The 25,422-nt window shown below is 38.8% G+C and overlaps 1 protein-coding gene across 3 annotated transcripts in view; it reads right to left on the minus strand.

Moving 5' to 3' along the window:
• Positions 1-9,621: 9,621 nt before the first annotated feature.
• The window catches only part of peli1b (pellino E3 ubiquitin protein ligase 1b), an 89,567-nt gene continuing 73,766 nt past the window's right edge, over positions 9,622-25,422 (minus strand). For all 3 annotated transcript variants that reach the window (XM_061911340.1, XM_061911341.1, XM_061911342.1), the window contains 3 exons: positions 23,779-23,976; positions 23,511-23,699; positions 9,622-19,382 (listed from right to left, as the gene is read on the minus strand). In XM_061911340.1, coding sequence (XP_061767324.1) covers positions 18,804-19,382; positions 23,511-23,699; positions 23,779-23,976 — 966 coding nt within the window. In that variant the 3' untranslated portion in view covers positions 9,622-18,803. The remainder of the gene's footprint in view (positions 19,383-23,510; positions 23,700-23,778; positions 23,977-25,422) is intronic.

Genomic DNA, 25,422 nt, shown 5'->3' on the forward strand with positions numbered 1-25,422 from the left:
TTATGCGTATGTTAATTAATTTATTTTCTTTAATAATTAATACAAACAACAATTTTTTTTTTACTTTCAACGCTAAAATCTCGAGATCAGTGATTCTCAAACTGTGGTAAGTCTACCACTGGTGGTACGTGTGCACCAGCTAGCGGTGCACCTTATTAAGTGATTATAGTGTTTTATCTCCTATATTCAAATATTACCCTGTAGTCAAACACATTATTACTGTTCAATGTTACAGTGGTAAAATATATTAAATATACTTCTTAAATAAAACCTTTGCCTTGTTTTTAACGAATACTTAGGCCTGCTATGCTACTGTATTTCGGTGGTACCTGGTGAAAACATTTTGAGAACCACTGCTCTAGATCAGTGGTTCTCAATTGGGGGTACGCGTACTCCTGGGGGTACTTCAATCAATCAATCAATGTTTATTTATATAGCCCCAAATCACAAATGTCTCAAAGGACTGCACAAATCATTACGACTACAACATCCTCGGAAGAACCCACAAAAGGGCAAGGAAAACTCACACCCAGTGGGCAGGGAGAATTCACATCCAGTGGGACGCCAGTGACAATGCTGACTATGAGAAACCTTGGAGAGGACCTCAGATGTGGGCAACCCCCCTCTCTCTAGGGGACCGAAAGCAATGGATGTCGAGCGGGTCTAACATGATACTGTGAAAGTTCAATCCATAGTGGCTCCAACACAGCCGCGAGAGTTCAGTTCAAGCGGATCCAAGACCGCAGCGAGAGTCCCGTCCACAGGAAACCATCTCAAGAGGATCAGCAGCGTAGAGACGTCCCCAACCGATACAGGCGAGTGGTCCATCCTGGGTCCCGACGAGCGGTCCATCCTGGGTCTTGACTCTGGACAGCCAGTACTTCATCCATGGTCATCGGACCGGACCCCCTCCACAAGGGAGGGGGGGACATAGGAGAAAGAAAAGAAGCGGCAGATCAACTGGTCTAAAAAGGAGGTCTATTTAAAGGCTAGAGTATACAGATGAGTTTTAAGGTGAGACTTAAATGCTTCTACTGAGGTAGCATCTCGAACTGTTACCGGGAGGGCATTCCAGAGTACTGGAGCCCGAACGGAAAACGCTCTATAGCCCGCAGACTTTTTTTGGGCTCTAGGAATCACTAATAAGCCGAAGTCTTTTGAACGCAGATTTCTTGCCGGGACATACGGTGCAATACAATCGGCAAAATAGGCTGGAACTAGACCGTGTAGTGTTTTATACGTAAGTAGTAAAACCTTAAAGTCACATCTTAAGTGCACAGGAAGCCAGTGCAGGTGAGCCAGTACAGGCGTAATGTGATCAAACTTTCTTGTTCTTGTCAAAAGTCTAGCAGCCGCATTTTGTACCAACTGTAATCTTTTAATGCTAGACATGGGGAGACCCGAAAATAATACGTTACAGTAATCGAGACGAGACGTAACAAACGCATGGATAAGGATCTCGGCGTCTTTAGTGGACAAAATGGAGCGAATTTCAGCGATATTACGGAGATGAAAGAAGGCCGTTTTAGTAACGCTTTTAATGTGTGACTCAAAGGAGAGAGTTGGGTCGAAGATAATACCCAGATTTTTTACAGAGTCACCTTGTTTTATTATTTGGTTGTCAAATGTTAAAGTTGTATTATTAAATAGAGGTCGGTGTCTAGCAGGACTGATAATCAGCATTTCCGTTTTTTTGGCATTAACTTGCAAAAAGTTAGCGGACATCCATTGTTTAATTTCATTAAGACACGCTTCCAACTGACTACAGTCCGGCGTGTTGGTCAGCTTTAGGGGCATGTAGAGTTGGGTGTCATCAGCATAACAGTGAAAGCTAATACCGTATTTGCGTATGACGTCACCCAGCGGCAGCATGTAGATGCTGAAGAGTACAGGGCCAAGGACCGAACCCTGGGGAACTCCACACGTTACCTTAACATAGTCCGAGGTCACACTGTTTGGGAGACGCACTGCATCCTATCAGTAAGATAAGAGTTAAACCATGACAGGGCTGAGTCCGACATACCAATTCGTGTTTTGATACGCTCTAATAAAATATTATGATCGACGGTATCGAAAGCAGCGCTAAGATCGAGGAGCAGCAACATAGATGACGCATCAGAGTCCATTGTTAGCAATAGATCATTAGTCAATTTTGCGAGGGCTGTCCCAGTCGAGTGATTTGCCCTGAAACCGGATTGAAAGGTTTCACATAGATTGTTAGACGCTAAGTGTTCATTTAGCTGCTCTGCAACAATTTTTTAGAGGATTTTCGAAATAAAGGGAAGGTGAGACACCGGTCGGTAGTTTACCATGAGGTCAGGATCGAGGTTAGGTCTTTTAAGGAGAGGATGAATAACCGTTTTTTTGAATGCAAGGGGAACAGTGCCCGAGGAAAGTGATAAGTTTATAATATTTAGCACTGATGGACCTAATAATACAAAAAGCTCCTTGATAAGTTTCCCAGGAAGTGGGTCAAGTAAACATGTTGTTTGTTTTATTCCATTTACACATTGTAACAATCCTTCTAATGTTATTTCATCAAAACGAGAGAAACTATTTTGGATATTTGCAGTATCCGCCGCATATACAATCGTGTCAGTGTTACTATAACCCAGTTGTAGCTGGGACGCATTGTCTTTAATCTCCTTTCTAATAAGTTCAATTTTCTTATTAAAGAACTTTACCGAGGGCAGTAGGTCCGCAAGAGTCGTCGTTGTGGCAGCATTAATGTTGCGGCTGCTATAGCAGTTATTATTATTATTAGTTTTACGAACATGCGTCTGAACTTCGAATTTTATAAGGTAATGATCGGACAATACTATAGTATACGGAAGTATCGTAACTTTGGAAACGGTGATACCTCTGACAAGCACTAGGTCTATCGTATTACCGCTGCGATGCGTCGGTTCATTTATTATTTGTGTAAGACCACAGCTATCAATTATAGTCTGGAGCGCCACGCACGGTGGGTCCAATGGGGTATTCATATGGATATTAAAGTCCCCCATTATGATTATATTATCGGCGTGCGTCACTAGATCAGCAACAAACTCTGAGAATTCACTAATAAAGTCCGAATAGGGTCCTGGGGGGCGGTAGATAACGGCCAGGCACAGAGGCAGAGGTGTGGCAGACTTCATAGAAAGCACCTCAAACGATTTATATTTATTATTTAAGTTAGGACTAAAGTTAAAGTTTTCGTTGTATATTAGTGCGACACCCCCTCCCCTTTTGAGGTGACGGGCAATATGCGCATTCGTATAGTTAGGAGGGGATGCCTCATTTATCGCAAAAAAGTCGTCTGGTTTAAGCCAGGTTTCGCTAAGACCGATGACGTTAAGGTTGTTGTCTCTAATGACCTCATTGACTAATAACGTTTTGGGAGACAAAGATCTGATGTTTAGAAAGCCCATATTATAGGTAGTGGGCTGTTTTAAGGAGTTGTTGATAAAATTATCCGTAGTAGCAATATTAATAATGTTGAGTTTATTATGCGCAGTGTACTTAAAATAATTACGACCATATCTAGGAATTGATATGACGGGAATTTTCAGATTGTCTACTTGGCCCTGCGATAAACTGAACGCATCATAATTGAAGGTATGCCAAGGGGTACGTGAGATTTTTCAAAAATATTCTAAAATAGCAACAATTAAAAAATCCTTTATAAATATATTTATTGAATAATACTTTACAAAATATGAATATAAATTCATAAACGGTGAAAATAAATGCTGATTATCGGTCCTGCTAGACACCGACCTCTATTTAATAATACAACTTTAACATTTGACAACCAAACAATTAAACAAGGGGACTCGGTAAAGAATCTGGGTATTATCTTTTACCCAACTCTCTTGTTTAAGTCACACATTAAGAGCATTACTAAAACGGCCTTCTTTCCTCTCCATAATATCGCTGAAATTCGCTCCATTTTGTCCACTAAAGACGCTGAGATCATTATCCATGCGTTTGTTACGTCTCGTCTCGATTATTGTAACGTATTATTTTCGGGAGTCCCCATGTCTAGCATTAAAAGATTACAGTTGGTACAAAATGCCTGTGCTAGACTTTTGACAAGAACAAGAAAGTTTGATCACATTACGTCTGTACTGGCTCACCTGCACTGGCTTCCTGTGCACTTAAGATGTGACTTTAAGGTTTTACTACTTACGTATAAAATACTACACAATCTAGCTCCAGCCTATCTTGCCGATTGTATTGTACCATATGTCCCGGCAAGAAATCTGCGTTCAAAGGACTCCGGCTTATTAGTGATTCCCAGAGCCCAAAAAAAGTCTGCGGGCTATAGAGCGTTTTCCGTTCGGGCTCCAGTACTATGGGATTCCCTCCTGGTAACAGTTCGAGATGCTACCTCATTAGAAGCATTTAAGTCTCATCCATCCATCCATCCATTTTTTACCGCTTATTCCCTTTTTGGGGTCGCGGGGGGCGCTGGCGCCTATCTCAGCTACAATCGGGCGGAAGGCGGGGTACACCCTGGACAAGTCGCTACCTCATCCCAGGGCCAACACAGATAGACAGACAACATTCACACTCACATTCACACACTAGGGCCAATGTTGTGTTGCCAATCAACCTATCCCCAGGTGCATGTCTTTGGAAGTGGGAGGAAGCCGGAGTACCCGGAGGGAACCCACGCATTCACGGGGAGAACATGCAAACTCCACACAGAAAGATCCCGGGCCTGGATTTGAACCCAGGACTGCAGGAACTTCGTATTGTGAGGCAGACGCACTAACCACCGTCTGCCACCGTTAAGTCTCATCTTAAAACTCATTTGTATACTACAGGCATGTGATTTGCCCACAATGAAAAAGACTGAAAAAATTTCAAGAGACTACATAAGAACTTAATATTACAAAATAGTATTATATGCAAATTTATTTCAAATAAATTGTTAACTGGAATCAATAATGCGACTCTTTGAATTTCATAATATATTTTCATGTGGCTTTTTATTTTTAGAAAAACCCATTTATATTTCACAAAGCAATAATTGGTTAATATTTAAAACAAACATGCGTATTTTGCAAGCAAATATTTTTTAGCTTACCTCATTATTAACTACCCTGTCTGCAACTGAAGTGGGTTGTTTGGGTGGATCTTTCCTCTCGATGTCTACGCCAGTTGTCGATGTAAACAAAGGATGAAGTCCGTAACGTTTTCTCACTTTCGGTTGACATCCAAAAGTACCAGCTAGTGAAAAGTTTGTTTTCCTTGCTTCAAGTTGTTTCATATGTTTTTGGCGTTTCGCATGTACTTCCAAAGCCTTGAAACCTCGTGTTCCATAGTCAATATTATCATGACACCACGTGCACAAAACTTTTCTGGGACGATCGATTTTCCGAATAAAATCGCCGAACAAAGTTGTAACTTCCTTCTTCCCAACAGTATCAGTGATTTCCCTTTCCATCCAGTCCACTCGAAACTTATTTTTTTCAAATGTTTATCAATTTATTTTACTCGTGAAGCGCCTTTCACATATGCAGTCCTCTCCAAGGTTTCTCATAGTCATCATTGTCACTGTCACCGACGTCCCACTGGGGTGAGTTTTTCCTTGCCCTTATGTGGGCTCTACCGGGGATGTCGTTGTGGTTTGTGCAGCCCTTTGAGACACTTGTGATTTAGGGCTATATAAATAAACATTGATTGATTGACTGTATCATGCTGATAGTATATATTTTTACCAAGAATTGATTAAAGTGGACCCCGACTTAAAAAAGTTGAAAAACATATTCGGGTGTTACCATTTAGTGGTCAATTGTACGGAATATGTACTGTACTGTGCAATCTACTGATAAAAGTCTCAATCAATCAAAAAGGCAATACAAATTTCTCCCTTAAGATGAAATGTATACATTATTTAACTTAATACTAACTATAATCTAATAATTATAGCTTATAAACTGTATTTTTTTTAGTAAAAGTAAATATTTATGCATTTGTTTTAATTTATTGAGAAGCACGTTTTAGCTCAACCTGATGGAAAAGCCCCGCCCCCCTTAGTTACTGTTGCTAGGTAGAGCATTTCGATAGCAACGTGGCTATTTCACTGCTTTATTACTGATGGAAATAGTATCGAAAATATTTGTTATTAGACAGGAATGTCAGCAGAATGTATTTCGTCTTTTCTTCGACGTTGTTTCGTCTCTACTTGCCATTAATGTCATTTAAAAAGCTATGTTAGAACAACATTAGCTTGCTAGTGTTAGCTAGCAGCTTATTTTTAGCTAGTTTTACTGTTTGCTACCACAAAATGGTAGCCCTATACATTTAGCAAGAGCATAGCTTTTAGTGTAGTAAATTAAAAAAAAGACTTACATTGGAAACGACTTTTCAAGATATGTTGTTGGTTCAGGAAGAAGAAAAATGTATCCAAAAGGAATTGAATGGAGCGCCGTCAAGAAAACATCTGGGGGGTGTGGCCAACTCCGCAGTAAGGAGAGCAGCTATTGGCTGTGATAAGAATAATTTTGTGACGTCATCGCGTCATTTGCATAATGTATTGCAATGGACACTGTAAAAATACAATAACGTCGTGGGAGGGATAAAGCCAGTTAAAAATGAGTTCTCTTTTGTTGATTTCAGTTTGTGTTCTTTAAATTTAATACATTTTTATTCTGGATTGTTAAAGGCCTACTGAAATTAGATTTTCTTATTTAAACGGGAATAGCAGGTCAATATTTGATGATTTCGCGATATTGCCATATTTTTGCTGAAAGGATTTAGTAGAGAACATCAACGATAAAGTTCACAACTTTTGGTCGCTAATAAAGAAGCCTTGCCTAAACCGGAAGTAGCAGACGGTGTGCGCGTGATGTCACGGGTTGTAGGGCGCTGTCACGCCAAATTTCTTCCCCACTACAAAAACCTTCCCCCCGGAAGACATTTGGCGTGACAGCCCCTCTAATGCCTGAAGGACCACAATGAGAGTGGAAGGACCTTAAAGCAGCCCACACAGCTGCTTGTTTTAAAAGCATTATAATTGGCTGATTGTCATTGTTGAAAAATAACGGTGAGGAAAAAATATTAGCATTCCAGCATGCTAACCTTTCAAGCTATTTTTGCTTCGCTAATTTTGCAGCTGTAACCCTTAAGAGTCATATAACTTGGTATTGTCACGCCCTCATTGGGGTCCTTCAGGCATTAGAGGCGCTGTTATGCCAAATGTCTTCCGGGGGGAAGGTTTTTGTAGGGGGGAAGAAATTTGGCGTGACAGCTCCTCACATCCTCACATTGTTTACATTCATAGCCAGCAGTAGCTAGAGCTATTTGGACCGAGAAAGCGACAATTTCCCCTTTAATTTGAGTGAAGATGAAAGATTTGTGGATGAGGACGTTTAGAGTGAATTACTAGGAAAAAAAAAAAGAAAGAAAAGGCGACGGCTCCAGGTGCCGTTTCAGATGTAATTAGACACATTTACTAGGCTAATTCTGGAAGATCCCTTATCTGCTTATTGATTTAATAGTGTTTTAGTGAGATTGTAAAGTCATACCTGAAAGTCGGATGGCTGCGGTGAACGCCAGTGTCTCTTTTAAGAAGCCGAGGAGCCAAGATCACAGCTGCCTTTTTGAGCTGCAGGAGGAGGTCCCATAATCCACTGAAGTCTTTGGTAAGAGCCGACTTATTATCACAATTTTCCCATCCAAAAACTTGCTGGTTGACGTAGGGAAACATGTTCACTTGACCGCTCTGTGTTTAAGTGGAACATTATCACCAGACCTATGTAAGCATCAATATATACCTTGATGTTGCAGAAAAAAGACCATATATATTTTTTTAACCGATTTTCGAACTCTAAATGGGTGAATTTTGGCGAATTAAACGCCTTTCTGTTTATCCCTCTCTGAATGACGACGTCAGAACGTGACGTCACGTTGGTACTCAACGCCATTTTTCCCTACACATCAGACGCATCGAGTCAAATCAGCTCTGTTATTTTCCGTTTTTTCGACTGTTTTCCGATACCTTGGAGACATCATGCCTCGTTGGTGTGTTGTCGGAAGGGTGTAACAACACGATCAGGGACGGATTCAAGTTGATTTACGTAGAATGTGCATCGATTAGCACGGCGTGCTAATCGATGCTAACATGCTATTTAGGCTAGCTGTGTGTACATATTGCAGCATTATGCCTCATTTGTAGCTATATTTACATCTAGCCTTTCCCTCCATCCACATTTAATGCCAAACAAACACTTAGCAATCGACGGATTGAAGTTGCTCCAGTGTCAAGAGATGCAAAAGTCCCCCGTTTGGTTTTTACCGGCGATGCTACGACAGAGATGGCACAGAGATGGCAAAAATGTCTGGATATCCTGCGACACTCAAAGCAGATGCATTCCCAACGATAAAGTTGACAAAATCACAAAAGCAAGTTTTGTTGATGTTATTGACTTATGTGCTAATCAGACATATTTGGCCGCGGCATGAATGCCAGCTAATCGATGCTAACATGCTATTTAGGCTAGCTGTATGTACATTTGAAATTATGTTTACATCCAGCGTTTCCTTCCACCCACATTTAATGCTAAACAAACACTACCAATCGACGGATTTAAGTTGATCCAGTGTCAATGCGAAAGTCCTGATCGTTTGGTCTGCACATTTTACCGGCGATGCTAACACAGACATGCATGGCCGAATAGCGTCAATAGCTATTCGCTCAATAGCTTCAGTTTCTTCTTCAATTTCGTTTTCGCTACCTGCCTCCATTCTCCAACCATGCGTTTCAATACATGCGTAATCTGTTGAATCGCTTAAGCCGCTGAAATCCAAGTCTGAATCCGGGCTAATGTCGCTATATCTTGCAGTGCTATTCGCCATTGTTTGTATTGGAATCGCTATGTGACGTCACAGGAAAATGGACAGTGGCTTAGGCAAATAGCGAAAATCAAGCACTTTAAAGCTTTTTTTAGGGATATTCCGGGACGGGTAACATTTTGAAAAAAATTTCGAAAAATAAAATAAGCCACTGGGAAATAATTTTTATTGGTTTTAACTTATCTGAAATTATGATAATGTTCCCCTTTAAAGCTTCACAACAAACAAAGAAACACCGGCTGTGTTTCGGTTGCTAAAGGCAGCTGCAATCCACCGCTTTCCACCAACAGCATTATTCTTTATAGTCTCCATTATTAATTGAATAAATTGCAAAAGATTCAGCAACACAGATGTCCAAAAAACTGTGTAATTATGCGATAAAAACAGCCGACTATTAGCCGTGAGGGGTGTTGGGAAAACATGTCCGATCCAACCAATAACGTCACAAGCCCGCGTCAACATAAGCGTCATCATTCCGCAATGTTTTCAACAAGAAACTCCGCGGTAAATTTAAAATTGCAATTTAGTAAACTAAAAAGGCCGTATTGGCATGTGTTGCAATGTTAATATTTCATCATTGATATATAAACTATCAGACTGCGTGGTCAGTAGTAGTGGGTTCCAGTAGGCCTTTAAATACTGAAATAACAAATTAAAGACTCCCTGGGGGAGGGCGGGGCTACTGTGTGCTACTCAGTGATTGGTCGGTGTCTTAGAGGGTGCGGCTTAGCGAATGGTCAATTTGATTATTATAACCGTGAGCATGTCAACAAAAGTTAGAAAAAAAAAAAGTCCTGCAAACACCACAGAGTCACTTTTTTTTTTTTTTAAACACTTTATTGTTGAAAGTCATTACAAAAAACATTCTTTGTTTTCGCTTTACGAGCACAAACAGGTGCGTGGATGGATGGCTGGCGTCATCATAAAAGAAGCCCTATCTTCCATATTTGGGCATAGGATATGCAAGGGGGAGGGGGAAGGGGGGACGGACAGTGATGGAAATGAGTATGAAAACTAATGAGGTATAATAATAACATAATAACCTCTAGTTTAGTCATGTGTGTAACATGTCATCAACTTTTGTCTCCCTGAGGCGAGCATGAAGCGGAAGTGACGCCATGCAAAGTCAAATGTTCGTAGCTTTGAGTTATTTGAACTGTCAAACAAACCTGAGTCAAGGGTCTTTTCAAGCGTTAATGACGTCATCAGTTGCGCGCAGGCGTTTTTTTCCCCCTTCCAATTTAAATTAAGTAAAATGGAGATGGACGAATTATTTTAATTGGTAAAGTGTAGTTGACGACTATTTGAGGTTATCAGTATACATCAAATATTAGACAAAAAATAGTAGAGAACTGACTTCGGCGCATGGGCACAACGGCATATTGACTCTACGCTGAACGCAATGGAATAAATTATTTAAGAGGTTTTATAAGAGGTAACTCTTAAAGTTTTGTGTGTAAAACATTTTAAAGTTGGAGAATGATGGGTAAAAAATAAAAAAAAACGGAAGTGGATTTAATCGGCTCCTACTTCTAATGCAGGGGTGTCCAAACGTTTTCCTATGAGGGGACAACAGAAAGCAGTCGGGGGCCATTTGCATATTTTTCATTTCCAAAACCAATACAATAAATATTGCAAGCATTATTTTATTTTTTTCAACTTTCATTCATTCCTACATGTATGAATGAATGAAAGTTGTATTCCTACAACTTATATCAATATTGGTTGACATATTTTTTTAATGTATTTGCCCTTTTTTGTCAAAACCATCTTCTACAGAAAAAACATAAGATATGCAATATTTCCCACCAATAAGTTCAAAGCGGAATATTCATAACATTTATTTTGGTTGTTTATTTTTTTTTTTCAAAGTTAAAATTCAAACTACCAATGATTGTCACACACACACGAGGTGTGGTGAAATTTGTCCTCTGCATTTGACCCATCCCCTTGTTCACGCCCTGGGAGGTGAGGGGAGCAGTGAGCAGCAGCGGTGGCCACGCCCGGGAATCATTTTTGGTGATTTAACCCCTAATTCCAACCCTTGATGCTGAGTGCCAAGCAGGGCAGGTAATGGGTACCATTTTTATAGTCTTTGGTATGACGCGGCCGGGGTTTGAATTCAAGACCTACCGATCTCAGGGCGGACACTCTAACCACTAGGCCACTGATTGGGTCGTAGTAGTAAGCAACTGTAGTTTAAAAAAAAAACACACTAAAAAGGTCTCGGTGAGCCAAAAGGCCACAACTTAACAGTTAAAATAATGCTTTAATATGTGGTACGAGTACCACTAGTGGTACATGGCCTCCATCTAGTGGTAGGCCAAAGAATGATTGGATTGAAGTACAGTGGCTTTTTGTATTTATTATAATATATATTTTCCCAATTCAAACCCACTACGCAAATCTCATAGGGGTGATGAAAGGATGGTCAGCGCCTGAGAGCTGCGGCCCACCACCATGACCCCGCACTCCCTTCCCTCTGTTGCTAGATATGTACGATGTAATATGTATATGTGCTTTGCTATGGAGTTTTTTTTTCCCACTCCAGACTGGGCCCCCTTAGGAGTCCAGTCTAGATTGTATTTTTTTACTCATCCTCCCCCAGCGTTTTACCTTTTTGCCCATCTTTTACGGGGTGCCTTGTGGGGACCCATCAGCGTTCCTTTTCTGTAACCCTGTATACTGTTTGTTTGTCTAATCTTGAACGGATTTGTGCTGAAAACAAAGTTTTGTTGTACTATCTCTCTATCTATCTATCTATCTATCTATCTATCTATCTATCTATCTATCAGTGTTAACGTTCAAATGTTGTGTAATGTTAAAGTGGCCAAAAATATGAAATACACTTGTTGAATAAAACCTCTGCCTTGTTTTTAATGAATACTTAGGCCTCCTATGCTACTGTATTTGAATGCTGGCCACGATGTAGTACTTGGCGAGAAAACTTTTTTTTTGACAACCACCGCAAAAGGGACAAGCAGTAGAAAATGGATGGATGATCTAGATCAGGGGTCACCAAGGCGGTGCCCGCGGGCTCCAGGTAGCCCGTAAGGACCAGATGAGTCGCCCGATGGCCTGTTCTAAAAATAGCTCAAATAGTAGCACTTAAAAGTGAGCTGCCTCTTTTTTTTAATTTTATTTAATTACTAGCAAGCTGGTCTCGCTTTGCTCGACATTTTTAATTCTGAGAGACAAAACTCAAATAGAATTTGAAAATCCAAGAAAATATTTTAAAGACTTGATCTTCACTTGTTTACATAAATTAATTTTTATTTTTTTGCTTCTTATAACTTTCAGAAAGACAATTTTAGAGAAAAAATACAACCTTAAAAATAATTTTAGGATTTTTAAACTCATATACCTTTTTACCTTTTAAATTCCTTCCTCTTCTTTCCTGACAATTTAAATCAATGTTCAAGTATTATTTTTTTTATTATAAAGAATAATAAATACATTTTAATTTAATTCTTCATTTTAGCTTCTGTTTTTTTGACGAACAATATTTGTGAAATATTTCTTCAAACTTATTATGATTAAAATTCAAAAAAAATATTCTGGAAAATCTAGAAAATCTGTAGAATCCAATTTAAATCTTATTTCAAAGTTTCAAATTTCTTTTAAAATTTTTGTTCTGGAAAATCTAGCAGAAATAATGATTTGTCTTTGTTAGAAATGTAGCTTGGTCCAATTTGTTATATATTCTAACAAATTGCAGATTGGATTTTAACCTATTTAAAACTAGTCATCAAAATTCTAAAATTAATCTTAATCAGGAAAAATTACTAATGAGGTTCCATGAATTCTTTTTTTTTTTTTTTTTCAAAAAGATTCAAATGAGCAAGTTCTTCTATTCATTTTTTTCGGTTGAATTTTGCATTTTAAAGAGTTGAAATTTAAGACAAACTATGTTTTCATTTTTTTCGTGTTTTCTCCTCTTTTAAAGTGTTCAATTAAGTGGGTTTTTCCTCATTTATTCTCTACAAAAAAACCTTCCGTAAAAGGAAAAAAAAAATGTACGACGGTATGACAGACAGAAATACCCTTTTTTATGTATATATATATATATATATATATATATATATATATATATACACACACACACATATATATATATATATACATATATATATATATATATATATATTTACTTATTTATTAAAGGTAAATTGAGCAAATTGGCTACCTCTGGCAATTTATTTAAGTGTGTATCAAACTGGTAGCCTTTTGCATTAATCAGTACCCAAGAAGTAGCTCTTGGTTTCAAAAAGGTTGGTGACCCCTGATCTTGATCAAGCTCAGATCGTTCCGTTGATTATATGCTTTTTAAAAAAGAAAAACTGCCGACAAAGTCAACATTGCAACATTTTCTCGTTACATTTCACTTGTTTTGAATGTTTAAGTTTTATTTTGGTAACATTTTTTAAAAAGTGTTCCCCCCGGGCCAGACTTTGGACACCCCTGTTTTAACATGTCTGCAAATTCCTTAAGAATACGCAGCATAAGGTTCACCTCCAAAAAATTTGTTGTTGACTTTTTAAAAAAAAAACAATTTTTGCATGGAATAGAATGTGGCAAAATCACAACCGTCATTCGAACGATTCTTTAGTGGTCAATACCGGAAGTGAGTTGAGGGATAAGATATATCATTGTTTTCACGATGATGTATCTTAATTAGATTCTATCATTAACATAATTTATTAGGCTTGTAAATATTTGGGCACCTAACGATTCGATCCGATTCCTGGGGTGATGATTTGTGTCCGAATCGATTCTCCATTCAAACTGGTTCTCGAAATGTATTATTATTAAATATTAAATTAATTAAATATAATATATTATAGTTGCTATAAAAATTCTAATGAAACTTTTTTCCGGTTGCGGGTTAGAAAAGCTCCTTCTGGTTGCTTGCACATGACCAAAAACAATTTTTAAAAAATGGAATCTTATAAATAAAAATTAAAAAATAGTTTTTGTCTATTGTTGAAAATAATGAATCAATTTAAAATATGGATGAGTAACAATCGCGATTTGGATGTGAATATTTTTTTCGTCCACCCCTATGATTTACTGTAACTGACAAAAAAGACGAGACTTTAGAAATGCTTTTGCGAGGTGAATTAGCATCTGACGTCGTGAGTGCTAATGCTAATGAGAAATGCTAAATGTTGGTGTGATGCTACATGGCTGTGAGCTTTAAAGGTTAAAGGGAGGAGACGTTGTTCAGACGGCCATTAATGCTTCAGGTACTTGACTGGAATTACTGCCAAAACTCCACAAACACAAAAAAATGTTTTTACTCCCGCCCAACGATTAGCAAATAAAAAATGTTCTGCAATTTAAAAAAGTATAACAACTATTTACAAGTTAAAAATTTTGGGAGTAAAATTGCACCTTGCGCGATCCACAGAGTACTTGTATTTTTCACTTTAAACTTACAGGTTTAGCTTGTTTTCCGCTCTTTTAGTCCCCGCCCTGCTTCTTCTTCTTTGTTAGTTTTAGCGGATGGCACCACGCGCAAGTAATTGTATCGCTGACAGTCTTCAATTGACTCAACAGCACCACCTGTAGTTGTAGAGTTCAAATTACGGGACTGTTTTATTGATGAATAATAATTTTCAATATTTTCAAATCGTTTTTTTACTTGCAAAACTGTATTTTGTACTTGCAAATAGTTTTCTTTCACTTACATACTTTTTTTAACTTGTGAATCGTTTACTTGCAGAAAATTGTTTAATACTTGTGAGGTGTTTTTTTACCTGAAATTTTTTTTTTAACTTGCAGATATTTTTTTTAATAGCAATTTTTTTTACTAGCAGATATAATTTTTCTTACTGGCGAATTGTTTTCTTTACACAGAAAAAAATGTTTATACACTCGTGAAGTGTTTTTTTACATTAATATTTTTTATTACTTGCAGAATTTTACTTAGCAGAATTGTTTGGGTTTTTTTTATTTAACTTGCGAATAATTTTCTTTACTTGCAAAAAAACTTTTTATACTCAAAGTGTTTTTTTTTAATCAAATTTTTGTTTTTTACTTGCAAATGTTTTTTTTACATGCAGAATTTTTCTTTTACTTGCAGAAGAATTTTTTCTGTTTGGCGAATTTTTATCTTTTTTTTACCTGCAAAACATTTTTTACTTGCAGAATTTTTTTTCTTGGACAATTTTGTAGTTTTTTTGCGAATCATTTTTTTTACACGCAAAAAATTGTTTTATACTCATGGACTGTTTTTTTTTTTAGCAAAAATTTTTTTTTACTTGCAGAATTTTTTTGCTAATTATTTTTTTACTTGCAGAACTATTTTTTTTTCTTACAGGCAAATGTTTTTGTTTACTTGCAAAACATTTTTTATACTTGAGAAGAGATTTTTTTTATAAAAATGTTTTTTAGACTTGCAATTTTTTTTTTACTTGCAGAATTTAAAAAATGTTCTTTCTGGCGAATCGTTTTTTTTTTTTACTTGCAAAAACATTTTTTTACTTGCAAATTTTTTTTGCAAATAATTTTTTAATTGGAGAATTTTGTTTTTTTTGGCGAATAATTTTTTTTACACGCAAAAAATTGTTTTACACTGGTGGACTGTTTTTTTACATGCACATTATCGTTTTACTTGCACAGTTTTTTGCTAATTATTTTTTTAATTGCGGAAATATTTTTTTTCTTACTGGCAAATGTTTTTGTTTACTTGCAGAACATTTTTTCTACTTGTGGAGTGTTTTCTTTTTTTACTCGCAGGATTTTTTTTGCTACTGGCAAATAATTTTTTTACTTGCAAAAACAAATTGTTGTACTAGTGAAGTGTTTTTTTACGTGACTAATTTATTTTACTTGCAAATTATTTTTTTAATTGCAGATTTTTGAAAAAATGTTTTAACTTTCAAATCGTTGGACATGAGTGTTTGTGGAGTTATGGCAGTAATTTCACTCGATATTCAGGTTTGCGTATTGCTTTGAACGAGAGAGAAGAACGCACACGTACGTACACACACGGGGTACAAACACACATACGTACACACACACACACACACACAAGAGGACACAACGTTTAAATACAACAAACAGAAAAGCTCTCAGAACAAAACACCTGCAGCTTGTAGACGTGAGTAACAAAAAAAGTAAAAGAGAGAAGACAGGATACCCTTAATCTGAAAGGTGAAACAGGAAGTGACACTTAAAGGGCCATAAATAAAATATCTTGCTTCAAATTAGCTTGACAAGATGTATATTGCAATAAGAATAAGCCATACTGTTTGGATAAAGCAGGGGTGTCCAAAGTGCGGCTAAAAATAAAAAATAAAAACATAAAAAGTGGAAAAAAAGAGCAAACAGGTGAAATGTAACAAGAAAAGCATTGCAATGTTGAGTGTAAAAACACAAAGCTCCCATGGAGACTGTTTTTTTAACGGTCATTGCTCAAAAGACAATAATACATCATAATCAATGTTGTTGAATTATTGACCTATATGAGTTTTCGGGGAAAATCTTGCTTATTCTGTGTTTTTGCCGTTAAAAAAACCCAAAACAGTTTTCTTTGACAAAAAGGGCATAAAACAAAAAAGTGTAAAAAAACAAAAAAAAACGGATAGATCTAAAGTTGATATTTAGGCTTTGTAAAAAATACAACAAAAACAATGAATGACTTATTAAACAATTTGAATGGGAGCCTTTTGGGTCTCCAATAATTTTAATGTTTTTTATTTAATTTTATCTGTCATTGTCATAAGTGATTGGAACATTCCACTTTGATATTTAAACATATGCATACATATATACCCATATATGCATTATATATACATATATACATACATATACACACACATATTTATACATATACATACACACATATATACATATACATTCATGTATGTATGTACACACAAATCTGAAGTTGATAGAGACCAGTGATTGTCAAACTGGTAGTGGTACGCGGGGGGGGGATTAAGGTACAGTGTTTTAAGTCATTTAAGTCTCACCTTAAAACTCATCTGTATACTCTAGCCTTTAAATAGACCTCCTTTTTAGACCAGTTGATCTGCCGCTTCTTTTCTTTTTCCTATGTCCCCCCCTCCCTTGTGGAGGGGGTCCGGTCCGATGACCATGGATGAAGTACTGGCTGTCCAGAGTCGAGACCCAGGATGGACCGCTCGTCGGGACCCAGGATGGACCGCTCGTCGGGACCCAGGATGGACCGCTCGCCTGTATCGGTTGGGGACATCTCTACGCTGCTGATCCGCTTGAGATGGTTTCCTGTGGACGGGACTCTCGCTGCTGTCTTGGAGCCACTATGGATTGAACTTTCACAGCATCATGTTAGACCCGCTCGACATCCATTGCTTTCGGTCCCCTAGAAGGGGGGGGGGGGGGGTTGCCCACATCTGAGGTCCTCTCCAAGGTTTCTCATAGTCAGCATTGTCACTGGCGTCCCACTGGATGTGAATTCTCCCTGCCCACTGGGTGTGAGTTTTCCTTGCCCTTTTGTGGGTTCTTCCGAGGATGTTGTAGTCGTAATGATTTGTGCAGTCCTTTGAGACATTTGTGATTTGGGGCTATATAAATAAACATTGATTGATTGATTGATTGTTTTATTTTCCTATATTCAAACACAGTGTTACCGTTCAAACTGTGTGTAATGTTACAGTGGCCACATATATTAAATATACTTGTTAAATAAAACCATCTAGCTTGTTTTTAATGACTACTTAGGCCTACTATGCTACTGTCTTTTCATGTTGGTCATTATGGTGGTACTTTGAGAGCCAAGTGTTTTCTGAGGTGAAACTTGGTGGGGGGGAAAAACACTGATCGAGAGACTTCTAGAGACTTAAGTGTTGAATTAAAAAGATGTTTGACTTGTTTTTTACAATTGGGTCCTTCTATATATATATATATATATATATATATATATATATATATATGTGTATATATGTATGTATGTGTACATTTATATATATATATGTATATACATATATATATATGTGTATATACATATATATATATATATATATATATATACGTTTTTATTAATTTTTACTAATTGTTTTTTAATTTGGTCTGCACTTTGTCTGTGTTATTATTATTATTGGCTTTTATTTAGTTTACACTTTGTCTTTATTATTGCTATTATCATTATCATTGACTCATCTTTGCCTCATTCTTTTTGCTTTCCTATTTATTGATGTTGGATCTGTGTTGTTGGGGACAAATGTTGTAAATTAGCTTTGGCTACAAACACAATGATGCATACATTGGATAACTCTTTCAGATAACTATGTTTCTGTATCTGTTCCTATTTCAAATAAACTTATACATAAACATATATATATAAATATATATATATATATATATATATCCCCGTTTGAGTGGGATAATTTTTTTAAACTGTCATTACTCAAAAAAATTATGAGTTAAAATCAATATTGTAATGAATCATTGACATATTTAAGGTTCCAATGACTTACAACCAAATATTCCACTTTTTGGGGGGAAAAGATTGCATATTTTGTGTTTTTGGCATTAAAAACTGGGTTTGGACAAAAAAAAAAAAAAAAAATGTCAACAGTTATATCGACAGATAAACCTGAAGTTGATGTCGAGATTTAAGCATTGAATAAGAAAAAATAAAATAAAATAAAATGTACAGTATGACTTATTTTCAAAATGTTTATGACTTTTTGGAGCCCTGAAGGTTAAAAAGGATGAATAGTGTATTGGTTTTGGAAATGAATCACGCGTTGATGTTTGTGTGGAAAAGGTTTGGACACCCCTGATAAATAATGTCACCATCACCAAGGTTCTCCAGCAGCTGGTGAAAATATAGAACTCTTTGCAGTGCGCCATGAAAAAAGAGTACAAAGGTCACTTACAAACGGGAAAGAGGACGAGAGAAGTTCCCGGTTGGAGGAGAGAACGTTCCCAAAGGACGGCAGGGGGAGGGGGGCGTGGCCTGCCTGCTAGTCCAGCGGGCCTTGGAAGATGAGTCTGACGAAGCCCTGCTCGCCGCTCAGCTGCTGGGCGCAGAAGGGACAGGCGGCGTGGAAGGTGTGCGTGCCGTGCGGCAGCGGGATCTGGCTCCAGAAGGCGGCCGTCTTCTCCGAGCACACGTGGCCGCAGGGGTGGAAGGCGTGCGTGGGCGGGGCGGCGTCCACGTAGAAGCCCGCCTCGCAGCCCAGCCACAGCGGCACGTAGGGCCCCTTGGCGCGGCACATGGGGCACTCGCGCTGGCAGCGCTCACGGCCCTCCCGCTCCTCGCGGTGGTTGCCCCAGTTGTGGTAGCCGTGCACGTGGCCGCAGCGCAGGTACGCCCACGGCTGCTTCTCGTCCGGTGTGTCCTTGCGCCGCATGGAGGGGAAGGCCAGCGTGTTGAAACCCACGGGGCACTGGGGCCGCGCCGCGTTGATCTCCTGACGCAGCGCCTCCAGGTGCTTGAGGGTGGGCGTGCGCGACAGACCCTCGGCGGTGCGCCACAGTAGCGTGGCGCCGCAGAGGTCGATGAGGGAGCCGTCCTCCAGGTCCTGAGACTCCGCCTCCACCTGAAAGAGGCACACTGTGGATGAGCGTCGCCTTCTCAAAAGTCACGTGAACCAACTCAGGCGCTCTGACAAGGAGGGGGAAGAAGCCGATTCCATCTTTCCCCTTTTTAGTACACACCTTCTTCGGGACTCTTGTCTTGTTCTGTATATTGTACAGGATTTTGTATTTCTATAGACTTTTGTATATTGTACAGTATTTTGTATTTCTACAGTCTTTTGTATATTGTACAGTATTTTGTATTTCTATAGTGTTTTGTATATTGTACAGTATTTTGTATTTCTATAGACTTTTGTATATTGTACAGTATTTTGTATTTCTACAGTCTTTTGTATATTGTACAGTATTTTGTATTTCTACAGTCTTTTGTATATTGTACAGTATTTTGTATTTCTATAGACTTTTGTATATTGTACAGTATTTTGTATTTCTACGGTCTTTTGTATATTGTACAGTATTTTGTATTTCTATAGTCTTTTGTATATTGTACAGTATTTTGTATTGTTTATTGTCGGTCACATTATTTAGTGTGGCCCACTACTTAAATTTCTATTGTCGGTCACTTCATTTAAAGTGGCCCACCACGTCATTTAATCTGGTCCACTACATAAATATTTATTGTTGGTCACATCATTAAATTGGACCACTACTTAAATTTTTATTGTCTGTGACATCATTCAATGTGGCCCACTACTTACATTTTTATTGTCTGTGACATCATTCAATGTGGCCCACTACTTAAATTTTTATTGTCGGTGACATCATTCAATGTGGCCCACCACGTCACTTAATGTGGCCAATCACTTAAATTTTTTATTGTCGGTCACATAATTTTCTACGTGGCCCGCCACATCATTCATTGTGGCCCACTACTTAATTTTTTATTGTCAGTAACATCAATTAAAAATGGCCCAGCACATCATTTAATGTGGCCCACTACTTAAATATTTGTTAGTCACATAATTTAATGTGGCCCACCACTTACATTTTTATTGTCTGTCACGTCATTTTAACATGGCGAACTACATACATTTTTTATTGTCACTCACATAATTTATTGTGGCCCACCACGTCATTTAATGTGACCTACCACTTAAATTTATATTGTCGGTCACATCATTTATTAGTGGCCCACCACATCATTTAAATGGCCCAGCGTTTAAATTTTTATTGTCGGTCACATCATTTTAAATGTGGCCCATCACATCATTTAAGTGACCCACAACTTACATTTTTATTGTCGGTGACATCATTTTAACGTGGCCCATCACATCATTTAAGTGACCCACAACTTACATTTTTATTGTCGGTCACATCATTTAATGTGGTCCACCATGTCATTTATTGTGGTCCACCACGTCATTTATTCATGGCCCACCAATTAAATTTTTATTGTCTGTCACATCATTTAACATGGCCCGCTACATCATTTGTGATCCACCTCTTAAATTTGTATTGTGGGTCACATTTAATTTGGCCCACCACGTCATTTAAATGGCCCACTACTTAAATATTTATTGTTGGTCACATCATTTAAAGTGGCCCACTACTTAAATTTTTATTGTCGGTGACATCATTCAACGTGGCCCACCACGTCACTTAATGTGGCCCATCGCTTAAATGTTATAGTTGGTCACATAATTTTTATTTGGCCCGCCACGTCATTTAACGTGACCCACCACTCAAATTTTTTTTGTCGGTCACATCATTTAATTTGGCCCACCACATCATTTAAATGGCCCACCACTTAAATTTTTATTGTCGATCACATTATTTAACTTGGCCCACCACTACATTTAATTTGGCCCACTACTTAAATATTTATTGTTGGTCACATCAGTTAACGTGGCCCACTACTTACATTTTTATTGTCGGTGACATCATTCAAGGTGGCCCACTACTTACATTTTTATTGTCGGTGACATCATTCAACGTGGCCCATTACTTACATTTTTATTGTCGGTGACATCATTCAATGTGGCCCACCACGTCACTTAACGTGGCCCATCGCTTAAATTTTATAGTTGGTCACATAATTTTTACGTGGCCCGCCACGTCATTTAACGTGAACCCACCACTCAAATTTTTTTTGTCGGTCACATCATTTAATTTGGCCCACCACATCATTTAAATGGCCCACCACTTAAATTTTTATTGTCAATCACATTATTTAACGTGGCCCACCACGTCATTTAATTTGGCCCACTACTTAAATATTTGTTGTTGGTCACATCAGTTAATGTGGCCCACAACTTAAATTTTTATTGTCGGTGACATCATTCAATGTGGCCCACTACTTAAATTTTTATTGTCGGTCACATCATTTAATTTGGCCCACCACATCATTTAAATGGCCCACCACTTAAATTTTTATTGTCAGTCACATCATTTATTAGTGGCCCGCCACGTCATTTAACATCGCCCACTACTTCAATTTTTATTGTCAGTCACATTTAAATTGGCCCAGCACGTCAATTAATGAGGCCCACAACTTTATTTGATATTTTCTGTCACGTTATTTTATGTGACCCACCATAATGTAGTTTTGAGTAAATCATAACAACTTTTTTTTATAGGAACTAAAGATATAAGTTTATGGTTCTTTCGGACCCTTGTAGATCATTATTTATCTTAATGTTCTATCAATTGTTTTTTATTTCAATGTTGAGTGAATGAAATAAGTGAAAATGCTTTAAAAAATACATAAATAAATACTGGAGTAAAAATGTTGACTCAAAAATGTAAATGGTAGATTAAATAAGTAGTGATGAAGCCGAGAAAATAAATATTACAAATCAAACAATAAGTGTACATAGTTTGTGTAGTGTGATTAAAGTAAGAAAACATGACAAAAAAAAACTTTTAATAATTAAATTAACAAATTAGGATTAAATAGGGTACATATTAAATAGAAAATATTTCTAGTGCCTAATTAAGTCATGAAGTGAGTCCAAAATTCGATAGATATGTGTGGCGATGTATGTGCTACATGGTCAGCATATAATGTCATGTTGACAAACATGAAGGACTTCTAGAAGTGGAGGAACAAGCAGACAGGTGCATTGTTGGACTTGTAGTTCCCTTCTCCTGACACAGGGGGGCAGTGTTTCCTTGCGCTTCACACAAAGGAACTTTGTCCAAGTGACCAATCAGAGACCTGCTACAGGACTAAAGCAAGACTGGTCGCCATGGAGACCGCATCCTGACAACCTCCTGACTGACCTTCCTCTATTTTGGCCATGTGACGGCCACTGCGCCACCTGGTAGTCACCTACGTTCCTGAATGTTAACAACTGTCCTGAATGCTAACAACTGTCTTGAATGCTAACAACTGTCCTGAATGCTAACTGTCCTGAATGCTAACAACTGTCCTGAATGCTAACCACTGTGTTGAATGCTAACAACTGTCCTGAATGCTAACCACTGTCCTGAATGCTAACAACTGTCCTGCATGCTAACAACTGTCCTGAATGCTAACAACTGTCCTGAATGCTAACCATTGTCCTGAATGCTAACAACTGTCCTGCATGCTAACCACTGTCCTGCATGCTAACAACTGTCCTGCATGCTAACAACTGTCCTGAATGCTAACAATTGTCCTGAATGCTAACCACTGTCCTGAATGCTAACAACTGTCCTGAATGCTAACCACTGTCCTGAATGCTAACTACTGTCCTGAATGCTAACAACTGTCCTGCATGCTAACAACTGTCCTGATGTTAACCACTGTAATGAATGCTAACAACTGTCCTGAATGCTAACAACTGTTCTGAATGCTAACCACTGTCATGCATGCTAAAAATTGTCCTGAATGCTAACCACTGTCCTGAATGCTAACCACTGTCCTGAATGCTAACCACTGTCCTGCATGCTAACCACTGTCCTGCATGCTAACAACTGTCTTGATGCTAACAACTGTCCTGCATGCTAACAACCATTATGCATGCTAACTATTATGCATGCTAACCACTGTCCTGATACTAACAACTGTCCTTCATGCTAACAACCATTATGCATGCTAACTATTATGCATGCTAACCACTGTCCTGATACTAACAACTGTCCTTCATGCTAACAACTATTATGCATGCTGACCACTGTCCCGACGCCAACAACGGTCATGTGCTCACCAACTTTCCCGGCTGCTGTGCCGAGCGTGTTTCTCGTAAGGTGAAGACGTTCCCGCACACGGAGATCTCCCGCCACACGCCCGGCCTGGAGTCCTGGCTGAAACCGTGGCGAGGGTGCATCACCAGCACGCCGTTGGTGGTCAGGCCGTCCATTTGCCCGTCGGCCGTCTTCCACTTGGCGGCCTTCTCCTGCGCCATTAAAAAAAAAAACAAGCGTCAACTTTTGCGTCATCTCTTCCTGCCTTTTTTCCTTGGAGCGTCCGCGCACCCCGAGGAAGATGTTCTTGGAGGAGTCGAAGCCCGCCGCGTAGATGCGTGCGCTGTAGGGCGGCGTGCGCTGGCAGATGATGCGGCAGGCGAAGCGGGAGATGGTGCTCTGGACCGTTTGTGCGTCGGCGTTGCTCTGGCTGCCCGCCACCGTGTCCGTCACCACGAAGTCTATGGGGCTCTCTGTGGAACGACCCACCTGGAAACACAACATATAAAACTTTTTGATGGTCCGGCTCCAGGCTTTTCCCCGATTGACTCTGAGGCACACCATTCTAAAATAAAATATTCCTAAAATATTAAAATACATGCTTGTGTAAACACTACTTTTTTGTGTGTATTTACCTTTTTTTTATATAAATTAGGACCCCAAACAAAGTAATATATAAGTTTTTAAGTGCTGGTAAAATATAATTTTTGCAATGGTTAAAAAAAAACATAAGATGGGAGCGGCTCCAAACTGTGTATAGACATCCGCTGTCACCCTGGGGACCAAAATTAAATATAGTTAAATAGTGCTGTTATGATCCTGATGAGAGTGCGGAAATATGACGATATCACACCAATTCTCAAATCTCTTCACTGGCTTCCTGTTCCAATCAGGCTTGAATACAAAGTCTCCCTACTAACCCACCAGTGCCTCCATGGAAATGCCCCCCTCTACTCTCAAATCCTCCACACGACACCTACTCCAACCTCCGAGGACAAATTTACGAACAATGGGAGACCGGGCTTTCTGCTCCGCCGCCCCCAGTCTGTGGAACGCTCTCCCTGACCACCTGGGGGCACTACAGACTGTGAATGCTTTTAAAAAAGGCGTAAAAACCCATCCATCCATCCATTTCCTACCGCTTATTCCCTTTGGGGTTGCGGGGCTACACAGATAGACAGACAACATTCACACACTAGGGGCAACCTTTTTGAAAAAGCCTCTTTTTTTAGATGTATGCATACTAGTTCTAGCTATTTGGCTGTTCTAGTTTTTATTTTTATAATCTGGCCCTAGTGTGTAAATGTTAGTGTGAATGTTATCTGTCTATCTGTGTTGGCCCTGTGATGAGGTGGCGACTTGTCCAGGATGTACGCCGTCTTCCGCCCAATTGTAGCTGAGATAGGCACCAGCGCCCCCGCGAGCCCAAAAGGGAATAAACAAGTAGAAATGGATGGATTGATGGGAGCGGCTCCACACTGAGTATAGACAACCGCGGTCAGCCTGGGAACAAAAACTAAATAAAGTTTAATAGTGCTGCTAGGATCCTGATGAGAGTGCGTAAATATGACGATATCACACCAATTCTCAAATCTCTTCACTGGCTTCCTGTTCCACTCAGGATGGAATACGAAATGTCCCTACTAACCCACCAGTGCCTCCATGGAAATGCCCCCCTCTACCCTCAAATCCTCCACACGACACCACCGCTCCGGACAGGCTAACCTCCTCCAACCTCCGAAGACAAAGCTATGAACAACGGGAGACCGGGCTTTCTGCTCCGCCGCTCTCGGTCTGTGGAACGCTCTCCCTGACCACCTGAGGGAACCACAGACTGAATGCTTTTTTAAAAAAGGCTTAAAAACCCTTCTTTTTAAAAATACTTTTTTTTTTTTTTTTAGCTATATGCATACTAGTTGTAGCTATTTGGCTGTT

This window comes from Nerophis ophidion, linkage group LG09 (assembly GCF_033978795.1).
Source record: "Nerophis ophidion isolate RoL-2023_Sa linkage group LG09, RoL_Noph_v1.0, whole genome shotgun sequence".
NCBI classification, from domain to species: Eukaryota; Metazoa; Chordata; class Actinopteri; order Syngnathiformes; family Syngnathidae; genus Nerophis; species Nerophis ophidion.